The 20,116-nt window shown below is 39.3% G+C and overlaps 1 protein-coding gene across 11 annotated transcripts in view; it reads right to left on the reverse strand.

The window, feature by feature from the left end:
• Positions 1-20,116, reverse strand: part of SNAP91 (synaptosome associated protein 91) — a 189,723-nt gene that overhangs the window by 44,768 nt on the left and 124,839 nt on the right. For 7 of the 11 annotated variants that reach the window (XM_057489338.1, XM_057489336.1, XM_057489341.1 and 4 more), the window contains 7 exons: positions 18,238-18,345; positions 17,392-17,625; positions 17,080-17,160; positions 16,848-16,919; positions 16,413-16,496; positions 15,087-15,170; positions 107-241 (listed from right to left, as the gene is read on the reverse strand). In XM_057489338.1, the coding sequence (XP_057345321.1) occupies positions 107-241; positions 15,087-15,170; positions 16,413-16,496; positions 16,848-16,919; positions 17,080-17,160; positions 17,392-17,625; positions 18,238-18,345 (798 nt within the window). The remainder of the gene's footprint in view (positions 1-106; positions 242-15,086; positions 15,171-16,412; positions 16,497-16,847; positions 16,920-17,079; positions 17,161-17,391; positions 17,626-18,237; positions 18,346-20,116) is intronic. The other 4 variants (XM_036888023.2, XM_036888031.2, XM_036888030.2 and 1 more) reach the window with 4 other exon arrangements.

Genomic DNA, 20,116 nt, shown 5'->3' on the forward strand with positions numbered 1-20,116 from the left:
CATCATTCAATATTAGCTTGTAAGTTTCCTGATATAATACTAACCTCAGGTAGTACATTTTATAACTAGAACAAATGAAAAGGATGTTTGGAAATCACTGTCTCACCTGATGGATCAAAGGAGCTGCTGCTGGAAGTTGAAGGCGTTGTTCCAAAGGCTGCCTCAAAATTGGGCTGTAGCAGGTTATTCTGAGCTGGAGTCACTGGTGATGGAGAAGGAGCCATGAAAGAACCCCCAAATCCTAGAAAAATAAGTTACAGAAAAATATAAGCAGAAGCAACTAAAGATAGGTAAAGGCCATAAAAACACAATCAGAAAAAGTTACAGGGGACTGAAAAGGAACTGAATGCATGTTAGATGAGAAGCCAATGAGACAAGGAAAGCTATCTTCTTAAAAGTTTTTCAAGTATCTTGTTATCTGTCATGTATTTGATGAGAGATTTAACTTAACTAGAAATAAGCACACCAGAATATATATACCCTTGTTAAGAGAACCTGTGGCAACCAAATCTATTATTATATTGGAGAACAAAAAAACCCATAAAAATCTCATTAGGGTTAAAATTCAGGTAATTCTTTAAATTTTGTTTCTTCTAATCACAATTCCAAACAACTAGAAAATGTCTAGCTGTATACATTGGCTCAGTAGTAATAAAATACAAATCAGAAAAATATGCACTCTGTCACCAAATCCTTCTTTGTATCTCTCATAAATGTTCTAGTCCCATTGCTGTTACTGCCAAGTTTAGGTTCCCTCACCAGGGCTCTCAGGATTCATAAACAGTCACATAGTGGGGCTTCCTGTCTCTAATCTGGACCTCCTCCAATCTAGTCTCTGCAGTGCAGCCAGAGTGATCTTTCTGAGTGGAAAAAGCTACTTAAGTCTTTCATTGGCTCCCCATAATTTTCAGATTCACATTATGCATGTTCCTTTGCACAGCAATCAAACTCTTCTATCTCTGGTTTCCTCCCCATCCCTGGGAACTCCACTGTTGCTGTAATACATCATCCCAGTGAGTCAGATGCCGCCAGGGGAAGGCTTCTTTTCCTTATATTGCCACCGACTGCTAGCAGCCACAGAACCCCGTCCCTTCCACATCAAGTGACTTATGTGCTCTACCTCTGGGTCCTCAGCAGCTGGTACATATATCCATCCTATTCCTACCATACTTCTTTATTCCCACCCCAAACCCCAACTTGAGGGATGGGTTTTTGGTGTCAAGAACTGTGTATTCTTTGTCTTTCCACTAATATTCAGCACATTGCCTAGAACACTGAACATATATTTATTGAATAAAGACACTTCAGAATATAGAAGGTGAGGAGAAATCAAAGACTACTGTAATGTGGCCAAATCTCAAATGAAATATTTATCTTTTGAATGCTGGAAGCAAGTAATTTATCTCAATCAACAGACAGAAGCAGAAGCAGAGCTTACTCTGTATTGCTTCAGTACAAAAATATGCAATCTGTGAAGAAGGTGATCTCTTAATAAGATATTAGATGATGTTCTATTATCAAAGATTTTATTACTACAGAAATTTTTTTTATACTCAGTTTGGGTATATACACTCCTTTTTAATCTACCATAGCTTCTCTTCTTCATAAACTGCTCACAAAAACAAAGAATGCTTCCAAAAAATAACCTTAAGCTTAAATTCTATAAAACCAATTTGTAATTTTGAAAAAAACTTCCATTGAAATTCTCTGGTTACCATTTTCTAAAAGAGGCAGTAACATTCAAGTCATGTGCCTGGAAATTGACAGTGACATGACTTTCCTTATACATGTATGAAAAAACTGCTATTTGGAGAATTGTTACCTGTTAGAAGATGGTCTTTAAAGTGGCTACTTTACATAGTTTTAGTATTTGAGTGACATAAGCATCATCATGTAACTTTCCTGAGAAAAGACATTCTCCAGATTTTTAAGAACTATTATATTATGAAGCAAAGATGGGTTGAAAGAAATTGTTTTTGTGGATGTGACCATTTTCATTTGAGGGAAACTGATGAATGTGTTAACACTGACTTTTTTTAAACATCCCACACCTCAAATCAGAATATGGCTGTGGTTACTGAGGGAACTGTTCTATGGCGTGGCTCTCTCTATTATATAGGTGAATGTGGAGACAACAGTACTTGGCTCTCGGTTACTCAAAACTTGGCCAAAAAGAGACACTTCATTCTAGAATCACAGCATATTAGTGTTGTAAAGGGACCTAAAATCATCTGATTCAATCTTATCTTTCCATGCTAGAAGAAGTGATGCAAAGAGAAGTTAACACACCTACCCAAGATTCAGTAGTAGAAAGAGAAAAACATATGCATTTATACAGGGTTCATCTGCTTAGCACTACTGAGTTTCAAAGGCTAAGTGGATCACATCCACAGGTGAATAAATAGCACCATTCAAGGAAAAAAAAAAATTGGTGCTTCTTCTAAGAAAGTGAAGGGAAAAGCCAATATTGGAATGAGGCTTACCAAGTGTCAGGCACTGTCATAGGCATTTTTTTCACATTGAACCATATGAACCACATGGATTTCCAATACTTGGTCATTTTAATCCTATAAAAACAGCAATTTTATATTGTGAAACCTAAAACCCACACAGCTCATTTAATCCTTACCCACAACACTGAAGTTTCACAGATGAGGAAACTGCAGTCAGAGGGTTAAATAACTTGCCCACCATCAGACAATAACAAACGCAGGGCCGGGATGCATACCAGAGTCCTCCAGCGCTGGGGTGCTTCAGCAGAGCACTCTACAGCCCCTTCCCTATGGCCAGGAGTCTCACCAGTCATACTCTTCCTACAGGTTTATAAATTTGACAGAGACCTGGAAAGATGACTTTTCCCCATTATATCCAGTTCTGATAAAGCTGGTGCCCTTACAGACCAAGACGAATTAAAAAGCTATAAAGTGATACCAAATAACCAGCTGGTTATCTTTAAAAAAAATTCTATTGCTATATTCTTAATAGAGAGCCAAACAGGAAAATTATAGATATTAATAAGGAATTTGGGTAACTCCTCCTATTAAATCAAAAGTTTTAGAGCCTTGGATTAGAGGTAAGCAATAGGAAAATCTACACCATTAATCTTTCCTTCTATAATATGTTTCTAAATTATATTAAAAAGGCATTATATGGAATTAAAAATCAGGTAGACTTCTAGATGTCCTACAGGCATATTGTAACTTCAGGTGTTCAACCATCTACAGACACACTGCTTTTTAACACAGATATTAGTCTTACAAATGTCTCTCTCTAAAGGGGAGCAGCCTACATAATGAAGTTCTCTTAATACACATGTGTCAAAACTGACAGCCATAGAGTACAGAACATCTTATCACTTGGGTTGAGAGAAATTTTAAAACTATTAGTAGATAAACACACATATGTATCTCCCACAATCATATTTGCTCCATTATGCTAAAGATGATGTAATTTCAGTTATTCTCAGTGCTACAGTCAGTTAACACACTCCATTTACTAAGATTAAGTTGAGATAGTTAATATTTCTAGGACAAATAGCCCAAGAGCCTTTTGTCTAACACTGTTTCCCACCTACACAGAGGATGAAAGAATTCACTGTATCTGGATCTTCACATTTAGTGGAAATTTTCGTTGTAAATTCACATTGAACATTTTTGTATTTTAAATCAATTCATGGACTCCTGTGGCTCTTATAAAAAGTCATCTGTGTCAAACAATTTAACAGAGAACGCAAAACTACAAAGTCACCTCACAAGGCTGGCCCATATACTTTCTTACCTTTGGAATTAAAGATAAGATATAGGCACATTCCTGTAACTAGTACAGATTTATGGTGCAGTCACCCCAGAACTGTGTCTTTTATGGAGGAAAATGGTTTTCCTGCTTGATGTCAACCTCAGAAGTATATCCATATTCTTCAACAGCCCTGATCTCCTTTAACAATCCATTTTTATAATAATCATCCAGGAATCTGTCTGTATCTTTCAAACATCTATATTTTCAGCTGGTACATCTTGAGAGAAATTTGACAGCTTTATTCTTCCTTGTATGGAACACCTTAATTTGTTACAACCTTAAATCTCAAGTTTCCAGCCAGACTCTATCTGAGATATGGACAATATCTGTGACTTGGAGAGAATTAATATTTTAGTTTGTCCTCATTGGCTACAAGTTGGCTTTTTTTTTTAAGTTTTATTTTTATTTTTATTTTTTTGTAGATAATTATTTTTTATTGAAGGGTAGTTGACACACAGTATTACATTACATTAGATTCAGGTGTACAACACAGTGATTCAACATTTATATACATGATAATTCTAGGTACGACCTATCACCATACCAAGTTGTTACAATATTTTGACTATATTCCTTATGCTATACATTACGTCCTGGTTACTCACTTATTTTACAACTGGAAGTGTTTACTTTTTTGTGTGTGTGTGAGGGCATCTCTCATATTTATTGATCAAATTGTTGTTAACAATAAAATTCTGTATAGAGGAGTCAATCCTCAATGCACAATCATTAATCCACCCCAAGCCTAATTTTCGTCAGTCTCCAATCTTCTGAAGCATAACGAACAAGTTCTTACATGGACAACAAATTCTTACATAGTGAATAAGTTACATGGTGAACAGTACAAGGGCAGTCATCACAGAAACTTTCGGTATTGCTCATGCATTATGAACTATAAACAGTCAGTTCAAATATGAATACTCATTTGATTTTTATACTTGGTTTATATGTGGATACCACATTTCTCTCTTTATTATTATTATTTTTAATAAAATGCTGAAGTGGTAGGTAGATGCAAGATAAAGGCAGAAAACATAGTTTAGTGTTGTAAGAGAGCAAATGTAGATGATCAGGTGTGTGCCTGTAGACTATGTGTTAATCCAAGCTAGACAAGGGCAATAAACCATCCACGGATGCAGAAGATTTCTCTCAGAACGGGGGGGTGAGGTTCTAAGCCTCACCTCTGCTGATCCCCAATTTCTCACCTGATGGCCCCCCTGTGACTGTGCCTGTCTTAGGTTGTTCCTCCCTTGAGGAATCTTACCCGTCTCTGACTAACCAGTCATCTTCCGGGGCCATACAGGGAAATGTAAAGTTGGTAAGTGAGAGAGAAGCCTTATTGTTTGAAATGGTTAGCTTTTTATTTCTTTGCATATTTATGCCCTGTGGCTTCTATGCCCACCATTTGTCTTGAGGTATCTTTACCACTTGGAAGAATTATGATACTCGGTAAATTTGATATGAGGCACGAATTCTATTTAAGGGTTGTAATTAGGAAGGAAGAAGAAAAGCTATAGAAGTAGCAGGCAGAAGAAAACATGGTAAGATTGATTATTTCTTTGACATATCTTCTTGTAGAGTAACTTCAGCATGTATAGGTTTTAAACTACTAATTAAATTGTGCACACACATTAACATAATAGGAGTATAGTTACATAACCAAAGAATACCTGTAATTACCAGCCATCTCCAGTGAAACCAAGAAAACCAGTTAGGCACCTTAGGCGTTTGTGAAAACTTATCTATGATATGGTGGATATTGTCCAACTGAACTTGAACAGTCTGAGAGAAATCAGACAAATTAAAACAACCCATTCCTGGGGACTTCTCACAACCCATATGTTCTTTTAACAGTAAATAGTCTGTAGTTGTAAGATTTTGGAGCCCTGCAACTTGCATTTCTCCTAATTCTTGGTTGAGTTCCAACAGTATAGATCCAGTCAAATTTGTTGTTTTACTGTATGCACAGGCCAGCTTAGATATCTCCTTCCTCATTCCCATGGCAAGTCCAGGAACTGGTGGGATAAGTGCATCTACACCTGTAGCAGTGTGTGGATCTTTGTTGGGGTTTTTTGATGATCATCTTCTGGCATGAGTCTTCCAGAGAGTGCTGATGTTGGAAGTTCTTTTTCATATCGTATCTTAGTTCATTTTCGGGGTAGCCAAATTAGGCTTTGATCCTCTGTATTAACACAAACAGAACCTTTGCCTACACTTTTATATGCCCTTTATACCATTGTGTAGAACTCATTGGAGGTCACCACACAGGAACTGCATCTTTTTTCTTTTTGTTATCATTAATCTACACTTACATGACGAATATTATGTTTACTAGGCTCTCCCCTATACCAGGTCCCCCCTATAAACCCCTTTACAGTCACTGTCCATCAGCATAGCAAAATGTTGTAGAATCACTACTTGCCTTCACTGTGTTGTACAGCCCTCCCCTTTCTCCCACTCCCCCATGCATGCTAATGTTAATACCTCCCTTCTTCTTGCCCCCCTTATCCCTCCCTACCCACCCACCCTCCCCAGTCCCTTTCCCTTTGGTACCTGTTAGTCCATTCTTGAGTTCTGTGATTCTGCTGCTGTTTTGTTCCTTCAGTTTTTCCTTTGTTCTTATATTCCACAGATGAGTGAAATCATTTGGTATTTCTCTTTCTCCGCTTGGCTTGTCTCACTGAGCATAATACCCTCCAGCTCCATCCATGTTGGTGCAAATGGTAGGATTTGCCCTTTTCTTATGGCTGAGTAGTATTCCATTGTGTATATGTACCACATCTTCTTTATCCATTCATCTATCGATGGACATTTAGGTTGCTTCCAATTCTAGGCTATTGTAAATAGTGCTGCGATACACATAGGGGTGCACTGATCTTTCTCATACTTGATTGCTGAATTCTTAGGGTAAATTCCTAGGAGTGCAATTCCTGGGTCAAATGGTAAGTCTGTTTTGAGCATTTTGATGTACCTCCATACTGCTTTCCACAATGGTTGAACTAATTTACATTCCCACCAGTAGTGTAGGAGGGTTCCCCTTTCTCCACAGCCTCGCCAACATTTGTTGTTGTTTGTCTTTTGGATGGCAGCCATCCTTACTGGTGTGAGGTGATACCTCATTGTAGTTTTAATCTGCATTTCTCTGATAATTAGCGATCTGGAGCATCTTTTCATGTGTCTGTTGGCCATCTGTATTTCTTTTTTGGAGAACTGTCTGTTCAGTTCCTTTGCCCATTTTTTAATTGGGTTATTTGCTTTTTGTTTGTTGAGGCATGTGAGCTCTTTATATATTCTGGACGTCAAGCCTTTATCGGATGTGTCATTTCCAAATATATTCTCCCATACTGTAGGGTTCCTTTTTGTTCTATTGATGGTGTCTTTTGCTGTACAGAAGCTTTTCAGCTTAATATAGTCCCACTTATTCATTTTTGCTGTTGTTTTCCTTGCCCGGGGAGATATGTTCAAGAAGAGGTCACTCATGTTTATGTCTAAGAGGTTTTGCCTATGTTTTCTTCCAAGAGTTTAATAGTTTCATGGCTTACATTCAGGTCTTTGGTCCATTTTGAGTTTACTTTTGTATATGAGGTTAGACAATGGTCCAGTTTCATTCTCCTACATGTAGCTGTCCAGTTTTGCCAGCACCATCTGTTGAAGAGAGTGTCATTTCACCATTGTATGTCCATGGCTCCTTTATCAAATATTAATTGACCATATATGTCTGGGTTAATGTCTGGATTCTCTAGTCTGTTCCATTGGTCTGTGGCTCTGTTCTTGTGCCAGTACCAAATTGTCTTGATTACTATGGCTTTATAGTAGAGCTTGAAGTTGGGGAGTGAGATCTCCCCTACTTTATTCTTCTTTCTCAGGATTGCTTTGGCTATTCGGGGTCTTCGGAGTTTCCATATGAATTTTTGAATTATTTGTTCCAGTTCATTGAAGAATGTTGCTGGTAGTTTCATAGGGATTGCATCAAATCTGTATATTGCTTTGGGCAGGATGGCCATTTTGACGATATTAATTCTTCCTAACCACGAGCATGGGATGAGTTTCCATCTGTTAGTGTCCCCTTTAATTTCTCTTAAGAGTGACTTGTAGTTTTCAGAGTATAAGTCTTTCACTTCTTTGGTTAGGTTTATTCCTAGGTATTTTATTTTTTTTGACGCAATTGTGAATGGAGTTGTTTTCCTGATTTCTCTTTCTGTTGGTTCATTGTTAGTGTATAGGAAAGCCACAGATTTCTGTGTGTTGATTTTGTATCCTGCAACTTGGCTGTATTCCGGTATCAGTCCTAGTAGTTTTGGGGTGGAGTCTTTAGGGTTTTTTATGTACAGTATCATGTCATCTGCAAATAGTGACAGTTTTACTTCTTTACCAATCTGGATTCCTTGTATTTTTTTGTTTAGTCTGATTGCTGTGGCTAGGACCTCCAGTACTATGTTAAATAACAGTGGGGAGAGTGGGCATCCCTGTCTAGTTCCCGATCTCAGAGGAAATGCTTTCAGCTTCTCGCTGTTCAATATAATGTTGGCTGTGGGTTTAACATAGATAGCCTTTATTATGTTGAGGTACTTGCCCTCTATTCCCATTTTGCTGAGAGTTTTTATCATGAATGGATGTTGAACTTTGTCAAATGCTTTTTCAGCATCTATGGAGATGATCATGTGATTTTTGTCTTTCTTTTTGTTGACGTGGTGGATGATGTTGATGGATTTTCGAATGTTGTACCATCCTTGCATCCCTGGGATGAATCCCACTTGGTCATGGTGTATGATCCTTTTGATGTATTTTTGAATTCGGTTTGCTAATATTTTGTTGAGTATTTTTGCATCTACGTTCATCAGGGATATTGGTCTGTAGTTTTCTTTTTTGGTGGGGTCTTTGCCTGGTTTGGGTATTAGGGTGATGTTAGCTTCACAGAATGAGTTTGGGAGTATCTCCTCCTCCTCTATTTTTTGGAAAACTTTAACGAGAATGGGTATTATGTCTTCCCTGTATGTCTGATAAAATTCCGAGGTAAATCCATTTGGCCCGGGGGTTTTGTTCTTTGGTAGTTTTTTGATTACCGCTTCAATTTCGTTGCTGGTAATTGGTCTGTTTAGATTTTCTGTTTCTTCGTGGGTCAATCTTGGAAGGTTGTATTTTTCTAGGAAGTTGTCCATTTCTCCTAGGTTTCCCAGCTTGTTAGCATATAGGTTTTCATAGTATTCTCCAATAATTCTTTGCATTTCCGTGGGGTCCGTCGTGATTTTTCCTTTCTCGTTTCTGATACTGTTGATTTGTGTTGACTCTCTTTTCTTCTTAATAAGTCTGGCTAGAGGCTTATCTATTTTGTTTATTTTCTCGAAGAACCAGCTCTTGGTTTCATTGATTTTTGCTATTGTTTTATTCTTCTCAATTTTATTTATTTCTTCTCTGATCTTTATTATGTCCCTCCTTCTGCTGACCTTAGTCCTCATTTGTTCTTCTTTTTCCAATTTCGATAATTGTGACATTAAACCATACATTTGGGATTGTTCTTCCTTTTTAAAATATGCTTGGATTGCTATATACTTTCCTCTTAAGACTGCTTTTGCTGTGTCCCACAGAAGTTGCGCTTAGTGTTGTTGTTTTCATTTGGTTCCATATAATGCTGGATCTCCATTTTGATTTGGTCATTGATCCATTGATTATTTAGGAGCGTGTTGTTAAGCCTCCATGTGTTTGTGAGCCTCTTTGCTTTCTTTGTACAGTTTATTTCTAGTTTTATGCCTTTGTGGTCTGAAAAGGTGGTTGGTAGGATTTCAATCTTTTGGAATTTTCTGAGGCTCTTTTTGTGGCCTAGTATGTGGTCTATTCTGGAGAATGTTTCATGTGCACTTGAGAAGAATGTATATCCTGTTGCTTTTGGATGTAGAGTTCTGTAGATGTCTATTAGGTCCATCTGCTCTATGGTGTTGTTCAGTGCTTCTGTGTCCTTATTTATTTTCTGCCCGGTGGATCTATCCTTTGGGGTGAGTGGTGTGTTGAAGTCTCCTGGAATGAATGCATTGCAGTCTATTTCCCCCTTTAGATCTGTTAGTATTTGTTTCACATATGCTGGTGCTCCTGTGTTGGGTGCATATATATTTAGAATGGTTATATCCTCTTGTTGGACTGAGCCCTTTATCATTATGTAGTGTCCTTCTTTATCTCTTGTTACTTTCTTTGTTTTGAAGTCTATTTTGTCTGATATTAGTACTGCAACCCCTGCTTTCTTCTCACTGTTGTTCGCCTGAAATATGTTTTTCCATCCCTTGACTTTTAGTCTGTACATGTCTTTGGGTTTGAGCTGAGTTTCTTGTAAGCAGCATATAGATGGGTCTTGCTTTTTTTATCCATTCTATTACTCTGTGTCTTTTGATTGGTGCATTCAGTCCATTAACATTTAGGATGATTATTGAAAGGTATGTACTTACTGCCATTGCAGGCTTTAAATTCGTGGTTACCAAAGGTTCAAGGTTAGCCTCTTTAGGAGCTTACTGCCTAACTTAGCTCGCTTATTGAGCTGTTATATACACTGTCTGGAGATTCTTTACTTCTCTCCCTTCTTATTCCTCCTCCTCCATTCTTCATATGTTGGGTGTTTTGTTCTGTGCTCTTTCTAGGAGTGCTCCCATCTAGAGCAGTCCCTGTAAGATGTTCTGTAGAGGTGGTTTGTGGGAAGCAAATTCCCTCAGCTTTTGTTTTGTCTGGGAATTGTTTAATCCCACCATCATATTTGAATGATAGTCATGCTGGATACCGTATCCTTGGTTCAAGGCCCTTCTGTTTCATTGCATTAAATATATCATGCCATTCTCTTCTGGCCTGTAGGGTTTCTTTTGAGAAGTCTGATGTTAGCCTGATGGGTTTTCCTTTATAGGTGACCTTTTTCTCTCTAGCTGCCTTTAAAACTGTTTCCTTGTCCTTGATCTTTGCCATTTTAATTATTATGTGTCTTGGTGTTGTCCTCCTCGGATCCTTTCTGTTGGGGTTTTCTGTTGTGTATTTCCGTGGTCTGTTCGATTATTTCCTCCCCCAGTTTGGGGAAGTTTTCAGCAATTATTTCTTCCAAGATACTTTCCATCCCTTTTCCTCTCTTCTTCTTCTTCTGGTACCCCTATAATATGGATATTGTTCCTTTTGGATTGGTCACACATTTCTCTTAATATTGTTTCATTCCTGTAGATCCTTTTCTCTCTCTCTAGGTCAGCTTCTATGCGTTCCTGTTCTCTGGTTTCAATTCCATCAATGGCCCCTTGCATCCTATCCATTCTGCTTATAAACCTTTCCAGAGTTTGTTTCATTTCTGTAATCTCCTTTCTGGCATCTGTGATCTCCCTCCGGACTTCATCCAATATCTCTTGCGTATTTCTCTGCATCTCTGTCAGCATGTTTATGATTTTTATTTTGAATTCTTTGTCAGGAAGACTGGTTAGGTCTGTCTCCTTCTCTGGTGTTGTCTCTGTGATCTTTGTCTGCCTGTAGTTTTGCCTTTTCGTGGTGATAGGAATAGTTTGCAGAGCTGGGACGAGTGATGGCTGGAAGAACTTCCCTTCTTGTTGGTTTGTGGCCCTCCTCTCCTGGGAGAACAGCGACCTCTAGTGGCTTGTGCTGGGCAGCTGCGCGCAGACAGGGCTTCTGCTTCCTGCCCTGCTGCTATGGAGTTAATCTCCGCTGTTGCTGTGTGCGTGGCCTGGCTCGGGCAGCTATTCCAAAGTGGTGGAGTCGTGTTGGAGGGGGAGCAGCCGGGAGGCTATTTATCTCCGTAAGGGGCCTCCCTGCTCCCTGCAGCCCAGGGGATTAGGGTGCCCAGAGATCCCTGGATTCCCTACCTCTGGACTAAGTGTCCCGCCCTGCCCCTTTAAGACTTCCAAAAAGCACCTGCCAAAACAAAGCGACAGAAAAAAAAAAAAAAATTTAAAAAATTTAAAAAATAAATAACTAAATAAAAAATGGCTGTTCGTTTTTTTGTTTATTCTCCGCCGCCAGCCTCAGGCATCTGCTCACCAGTCTTGCTGCCCTGTTTCCCTAGTATTGGGGTCCCTATCCCTTTAAGACTTCCAAAAAGCGCTCGCCAAAACAGCAAAAAAAAAAAAAAAAAATGGCCGCTCGCTTTTCTTATGTCCTCTGGCGCCAGGCCTCCGGTACCCGCTCACTGTTCTTGCTGCCCTGTTTCCCTAGTATCCAGGTCCCCGCACACGCACTGTGTCTGCGCTCTATCCCGGATGGCTGGGGCTGGGTGTTCAGCAGTCCTGGGCTCCGTCTCCCTCCCACTCTGCCTATTCTTCTCCCGCTGGGAGCTGGGGGAAGGGGCGCTCGGGTCCCGCAGGGCCGGAGCTTGTATCTTACCCCCTTTGGGAGGCGCTGCATTCTCGCAGGTGTGGATGTGGTCTGGATGTTGTCCTGTGTCCTCTGGTCTTTATTCTAGGAAGAGTTGTCTTTGTTATATTTTCATAGATATATGTGGTTTTGGGAGGAGATTTCCGCTGCTCTACCATGCCGCCATTTGGCTCCCTCTAGAAGTTGGCTTTTTAAGAATTCTCTCTAGTTTTGCCACATGGAGTGCACCAAGAAGAACTTGATATGTTTACTCAAGGGATAGATGATGGCTAAGATGATATTTCACACACAGTTCAGTTCTGGAATTGGTATTATTTGACATTTCTGGAATTTTAAATGAAGAGTAACCAGTTTTTATGAAAAGGCAGCCCAAATAATTAAGACCTATAGAAATTAGAATGTAAAATTTCTTACACAAGGAAATAAGATGAAAGAATAGTTGGCCTTATGCCAAGTAAATCAGACACTCAGATATGTACAACTTAAATTAAAAGATTTATTTGTAAAGCAGACATTAAATCCCACTTACACCTGTTTACATTGATTAATTTATTTAAATAGAAAAAATAGAGAACAAAGAAAATGTGCACAAATTACTCTTCCCGCCCCTGAAATAGTCATAAGACAGTACAGTGAAAAAAAAATGGGAAGTGCACAATCAATAAAACCCTTGTAAATAACACTGTCACTTTCATCACTGATTTTTCCCTTTTCTTCTCCATTTTAATAAGATTTCAGCATGAACAACATAATTGAGTAATTTAAGGTCCTGCTCTTCCTCTGCAGGACCTGTCTGTGCACTGAGCTGTGCAGCTGAGCCTCAGGTGCCCACTGTAACACTTGGCAATAGGGGACAAAATCTTTTCTGCCTGTTCCAGGTGTATTTTAGATATTATCTTATCCCCCAGGCTCTAATTTGTCAATGACTTCTGATTTAGAATTGGAAGGGAACATTGCCTTTTCCCACAGGCTTTAAACTGCCTCTCTGCTCCTATTTCTAGTGTCCTAGGCTCCTTTGGAAACACAGTATCTCAGGTTCTAATCCTGGAAGCAGCTACATGGACTGCGACACTGAAGAAGACAATGTGGCTCTGTAGCACTGGAAGCAGACCATGGTGACTAACTACTCTGCCAGGCTTCTGCCTGGTAGGCTTCAAAAGCCCTCTTTGGGGTCTGTGACAGGGGAAGAGGATCACCAGAGGGAAGACTAAGAATTCTGCAAAAAAGCCACAATATTTGATTTCATATGCCATCTCAACCTAATTATAACCTCAAAGCAAAAGGTTTATAATCGGCAATTTCATTTTAAAATTAACAAGGTCATTTCTCCCAAACAGCCATTTAAAACCATGCTATTTATGTTGTCTTGTTAAAATTCTACTGCTGAACCTTGAAAAACTGAAGTAAGTTCACTGGTTTAGAAAGAGCTTGAAAATTTCTGTGACCAATACAAAGCTGCTGTGAAGAATACTTAGGCCAGGTGAAAAGCCTGGCAAGTAGTATTTTTTTCCCCCAAGTAACCAGCTGTGGTTTGAGTCAAGCATATTGCCTCTTATCATAATTGCAACTTCCAAAATCCATAGCAGCATCACAGTGGAACCATAGTTCTTCATTATTCAGGAAAACTCCAGCTGGCAGTTAGTGGTATGAAGTGGATATAACCAGGTTAATCTGGAAAGGATGGGAAAGACACAAAAGAATAGCCACTGCCCCTGGAAAGACTATTAAATGACCAGTCTGAATGATGTAAGGAGACAGCACGAGCTGGGCTATGAAGACCTCTCCAGCCACTTAAAGAAAGATTTGACCTCCTGTCAAACTTTCCACGATTCTGAAAGTTGATAAGGGTCCTTTAATGAGGTCATTACTCATTATTAATGCAAGAATGAATGTTCCTTAGTCTGCTGTACCTGGTGTCAGGATTGTTCATTACACTAAGAACAAGAACTAGTCACCAACCCTATCAAGGGCTCCATGGCTAGCAGGGAATTTAAGCTGCGAAGGTCTGGACATGGTGGCTTCCCTATCTATGCTGGTGTGTCCCATACCTTCATTAATCCCCTGCCAAACTTACGGCCATAATGCATAGTGACCAGGGAGGGACATCAGAAGCCAAGTGGCTGGGGCCTCTGTGAGGCTCTTGTTATACTTCCTGTTCATGTGCCCTCCTAAGAAAAGTCAGAGGTAAACCAGCAGTGTCTGTGAGTTCGGCTGATCACCTGAACTTGAAACTCACTATTGCAATCTTGAAACTGGCAAATGCTTTGCCTCTAAAAATAATAATTTCTAGGTCTGGCTATCATTAATCATAATTTGCCTTCCCCCAAGGAAGGCTGGCAGTTAGCTCTTACTATCTTTGAGTCCTAGAAATGTTTCCTTTTATTCTAGCTATCCCATCCTGGCAATAAGCAACACTCCCAGGCATCTTGTGCCAATCCATTTCACATTATGACCCTGCTGAACTGGGATCCTTCTAGGGGTTTTCAGATAGAAAAATGATCAGCTAGTTTAGAAAGTAGCACATAGTAGTGGCTTCAACCCAATGGTGGAAATCTCTAACAGTTTCTCCTATAGTGATTCATATATTACAGAATCAATTGCTAAATATCATGCTAACTTTCCCCACAAACTCCTTAAAAATGGGCATGAGTGATACAAAAGAAAATTTGCTACATAAGCATATTATCTCTTTGGTAAACAAAAAGAACTGTGTTAACTGAAAGCAAGGTGTATTAGGAGCATCCAAGGAGCCACAGGATTGACTTGTACACAACTGGACTTTGACTAATTTCATAAAATCTTGGGAAATAATCAACCTTTTACAATGTCCTATTCTTCAATTTAATGTCTCAAAAAAGAAGGAAAACATGCACCTTGAAATTCACATAATATCTTTTACTTACAAAAATTATCCAAATTTAACTTTCACAAGATATAACTTAATTAATTACCAGCTAGTAGGTCTGCCGATGCTGATGAACTAGAAGCCGCCTGAGGTGCAGGTTGGGGTTCAGAAGCACTACTTCCAAATGCATCTACCCATTATCCATTGTGCAGCAAAAAAAAAAAAAGAGTGTAGACAGTAAGTACAGTAAGTGATTTGCTGAGAAATGTATATACATGACATTCTGTGTGTGAGCCTGTCTCCTGTGGATACGTGAAACAACTGAGTAGTTGAATTATGCTCTGACCAGTTTATTCTCTCAAAAAAGAGTTCTAGAATATTTAAGAACTAACACCCCTCACCTCTTTGTAAATGCTTTTTTTTAAAAAAAGAATAAAACTGTTGCACCAAATCCTGTCATTTACCAAAACAGAATCAAGGTTTAAAACAATTTTGCCCAAAGGTGATACAATAGAATTTTCCCACTTAGAAGTCTATTCAACATAAGTAAATTGACTTAATTCAAGCAGCAGCAGCCCTACTTGTACCTCTTTATCAAGGTTCAGTGTTTATTTTCCACAAGTTTTGGGCTCTTGAACATCAGAGAGTGTGATACCTTTGTACCCCTCATGTATATATCATGGCACATACTATGAGGCTTCAATGTACAGCAGGCACTCAATGGTGGGTTAACTTGCTAAGGATGGTATTGTAGCCCACAGCATATATATTTATGGATATTCGTGAAGAAATCACTTAAAACTTGTACTTTTCCCTATAAATTTACTGCTAACAGAATACTTTAGATTTATCATCCAAATGGGTAGTTCAAGAGTTAATTTGTACACCTTCACGCCTCGAGATAACATATAAAGGAAGAGGACAATACATTTAAATCAGTGAAACATTTCCCAATTCTCTGGAAGGATTTTAAAGCATTAAACTCAACATAAACAAACCCTACAGAATAATGCACGACATTCAGTTTTGACTGGCTGATTTGTTTTCAATTCTGAATTATCTAGTTAATGTTCATATTGCTTCTAAGAACTTAGAAATATTGATTTAGCCAGCAGATCCCCATCACCAAGGACAAACAGTAGATGGAAATTCCCATCAGGTGATTCTACATGAGGATGAATGAAAAGTCAGAAACACAAAGACATGAAATGAAACGATCTGGTTTCGTTAGGCCATGCACTGAAAATTATGATGAACTGATGATAAAGATGTAAATGACGATGGCAAAGAGACAGAAAGGATCTTAAAAACCTCAGTTTATGTTTAAGAGATGGAAATGACATCACATTGTCAAAGAAAAAAATAATGATGTAAAAACCACTCTGAGGGGGAGAAGGGACTCCGTAAGCACTGAAGGAGGAGATATACGCACCCCCAAAAAGGTCTATCCCAGCTGGAGGCTCCACCTGCGCGGGAGGGGCGGGGGCTGCAGGGGCTGGCGCCGCAAACGCGTCCCCTGCAGGCAAGCACACGCGGGAGGGGGGCGGAGAACGACACGTCACCCAGAGCCAAGGGGAACGGGGGCCTTGACGGATGGCTTCCTGGCATTCCGTACTTAACAGTGGGCCATAAGGAAAAGCAAATGGTTTTGAAATACATACTTTCCAGATGAACATAAAATTTGACTTTCTGAGAGCAGAGGTTTCAGTGTGGAAGTTTTCTCTTTTCACCAGTGTTAGATTTGAAATCCTAACTCTCATCAGTGCGTGATGGGCCAAAAATGAGGTTTTTTTAAGTGAATTTTTAGTTTAGAAGACCAGGCCAGCCCCCCATGACTGCATCCACCGTCCTGGGGCGCAGCACTCACCGGATAGGAGGTCCGCGGTGAGCGCGCCCTCGGGCGCGGGAGAGGCCCCCGGCGGCGGGGAGGAGAACGCATCTTCCGGAGGGGAACAAACCAAAACCAAGCAGAAGTGAGTAGAAAGCTGAAATCAAAGCCAAAAATCTAACAAATGCGTTATCACAGGTGAGTGAGTACAAAGAGCTTAGTCACGAAAACATCTCGGAAAACGAATGTAAAGAAAAGTTGCTGAGTTTACCTGTACTGAACAGGTCTATGCTAGGGGCAGCAGCATCTGGCTTAGGCGCTGCGGCAACTTCAGGGGCAGACTCAAATAAATCTAAGACCAAGAACACACATGCCTTTACTCAGCTTGACAAACCAGCCCGAAACAGCACATTTTCCAGTTCTGATGGGCACTTGGGTGGACTCTGAAACGAGCAGCAAACGGTTTCTAGAGAACCATTGCATCACCCAGTACACATGCACTGATAGCTGTGTACGCAGTAAGTTTCAGGTGCCATAATTCAATGCACCAGATGGACAGCGTTTAATAACAACGGAACGTTACCACCGAAGATATCTAGAGCAGCAGGAGTGGCGGGGGCAGCGGCGGCGGCGGCGGCTGTAGGGACAGCCGGGGCGGCTGCAATGGCCGGAGCAGGAGATGGCGCAGTGGCGGGAACCGGAGGGGCGGTGCTAGCTGTAGGGGTGACTACAGGAGCGCTGGTCTCAGGTGGTTTCATTGCAAAGAGGTCCAGCTCGGGTGCAGCCTCTGCACTACCTTCAGATGGGGCAAAGGGGTCTTTTGGAAAGGGAAGTGGAGACACATACAGCATCAGTAAGGAAAGAGACGTTAGGGGAGTCAAGACTTCCATTAAGAGACACCTGACACAGATATTCACACACACTAGCTAGGCATTAGGCTGGCTGGACTGAACTGCTATCCTGTTAGCAGGTGGCAGTGATTAGCATGATTTTCTAAAGAAGAACATTTAGTAGGTAACACAAATTAAGAAACCGAAACACTTGCAAGTTCTCTAAGATTAGCCCACAGTCTAGAATCAGAGACCGTTATTCTTCAACTCCTTAATCTGGTCAATTTGGTAACTTGGAAAATTCATTAAATGTATTTGAACTCAGGAAAGAATACAATAAGCATTAGAAGGGAAAAAAACATTAAGAGAGAGCATACTTGCACTGACAAAAATTGTCAATCTTGAGGAATTGTCAATTTTGATAAGTATGCACTTCATTGTCTTAATGTTTTAAGAGCTGGCGTTATTTATTCAGTTTTGCTGAATGATACTTTACACTCGGAAAAAATTAAATTAGAAAAACATAAGGCCACATCTAACTACAGGAGTTTCACACTAGGACAGAAAAACAACAGTCTGGCTCATGACGTTAAACCCACCATTTCCTGAACATGCATCAACTGCGGCGGCTACAGGGGTTGGGGCAGCTGGTGCGGCTGCCCCTTCGGATGCTGCAGGGGCCTCCCCGGGAGAAGCTGCAAAGGCATCTTGGGTGCAGTTTTTAGCATAATAGAAATTAAAGGAATAAAAAGAGAAGAAAATATAGTAAAAGAACCAAGTTAAATTGCAAAGAAGGCTCCCTTATACAACATGAATTTATTAAAAAGCATTTTATGGCCCATGCACTCTTGCTGCTCACAAAACAATGATTCTTTGTGCCTCTTCATGTCAGTTACATGCAAGTGGTACAGTGTTGATACTGCTGAGGCCTGTGAGGGTCCAAAAAGTAACAAGATCTCATTGTATAAGGGCTCTGAGAAGCATGTTTTATGTATTAGAAATTAATGGATGTGAAAATTAAAACAGAAAAATAACTTTTTAAGGTAATTTAAGACATTTATCTTTCACGTCCAGATAATACTTATTCACTATGTTACTATGAAGTCTCTGGCTAGGGGTTTTAGTAAACATGAATGTGTTCTTCAATGTCAATAAAGTTAAATATATGATGGTAGTGTGAACAAACGATTCTACTTCGACAATATTTGTAGTATAAAATTTTAAAATTATACACTGTTAACACGAAATGTTTACCAAGTACTCATAAAAGTTAAGCCTCCATTATCCTTGAAAAGTATTTTCAGACACAACCAAGCATTTGTCTTAAGGAAATAAAGAAATAACGAAATTAGGGGATGACACTATTTTGCCATAATTTTGACTTAAATTTACTAATGTTTTCAAATATTGTATTACTCTAGTTATTTGGAAAATGATCTATTTTCAATAGATTAAAAATACACTTTCTATATATCCTAATTTTAAAAGAGTTTCTACAAGAAGAGAAGAAGTAGTAAGACAAAGCAAAGTCATTTAGAGAGAACATCCAAGAGGTCGGTAAACATGAAAAAAAGCCCAGCCTCATAGAGAGTCAGGTGTATAACAAAATAATAGCAAGATGCATTTTTCAATGTTCTCTTGAGAATTAAAAGGGATGGATCATATCCAGTATAGGCAAGATAGTGAAATGCAACACTCTTTTGGAAAATAATCTGTCAGTATGTATATATTAAATTAAAAAACAGACTTTTGACATAGCTATTCTACCTTGGGGGATGTATTCTACAGAAATAAAAGAATTATTTCAAGTAAAATACAAAAAAAATACACTTTCATGTTTTAAGTCTACAAGTGTACTACAATTTTTTGTATTATTATCTACAGTAGAGAATACCATTAAGATATAGGCAGCCCCAGTTTATAAATGCCCAACTTATAAATGGACTGATGTGTACAAATGGTACCCAGTATGTTTCTGCCAACAAACTATGTTCATTATGGTAAAACAAAAATCCTGCAGTTTTCAAAGAGACTCTATAGTTCCAAAGCATAAAAGAATGAATCCATCTTAAGTATGACTTCTTAGGAGAAGAAACTCTTGGAAAGTGGGGCCAACACCCACCTACAACCTGCCACTTACCATGTGACTTCCCACCCTGAAATACTGCCTTCTACCATATCTACAAGCATTCCCTAGAATACTGTTCCTTTGGCCATTAAGAAGAATTTGTCAAATATGCATGTGAAATGCTACACAGTATATCCTCTTTCTTGGAGATGTATGTAATTTAATAGGCTGTAGGAAGGTCTACAGTCAAGACACTTGTTTCTCAGTTTAACTCAGCATCCTCCAAACAGATCTGAGGATACACACTTTCCTGTTTCTGTCCTGAGGCCCATAGTTAAGTGGAATAATAAACATTAAATCAGACACTCACTTGGGCTAAAAGGTCCCTCACAATAACAGAAATATTCCTG

This window comes from Manis pentadactyla, chromosome 12 (genome assembly GCF_030020395.1).
Source record: "Manis pentadactyla isolate mManPen7 chromosome 12, mManPen7.hap1, whole genome shotgun sequence".
NCBI classification, from domain to species: domain Eukaryota; kingdom Metazoa; phylum Chordata; class Mammalia; order Pholidota; family Manidae; genus Manis; species Manis pentadactyla.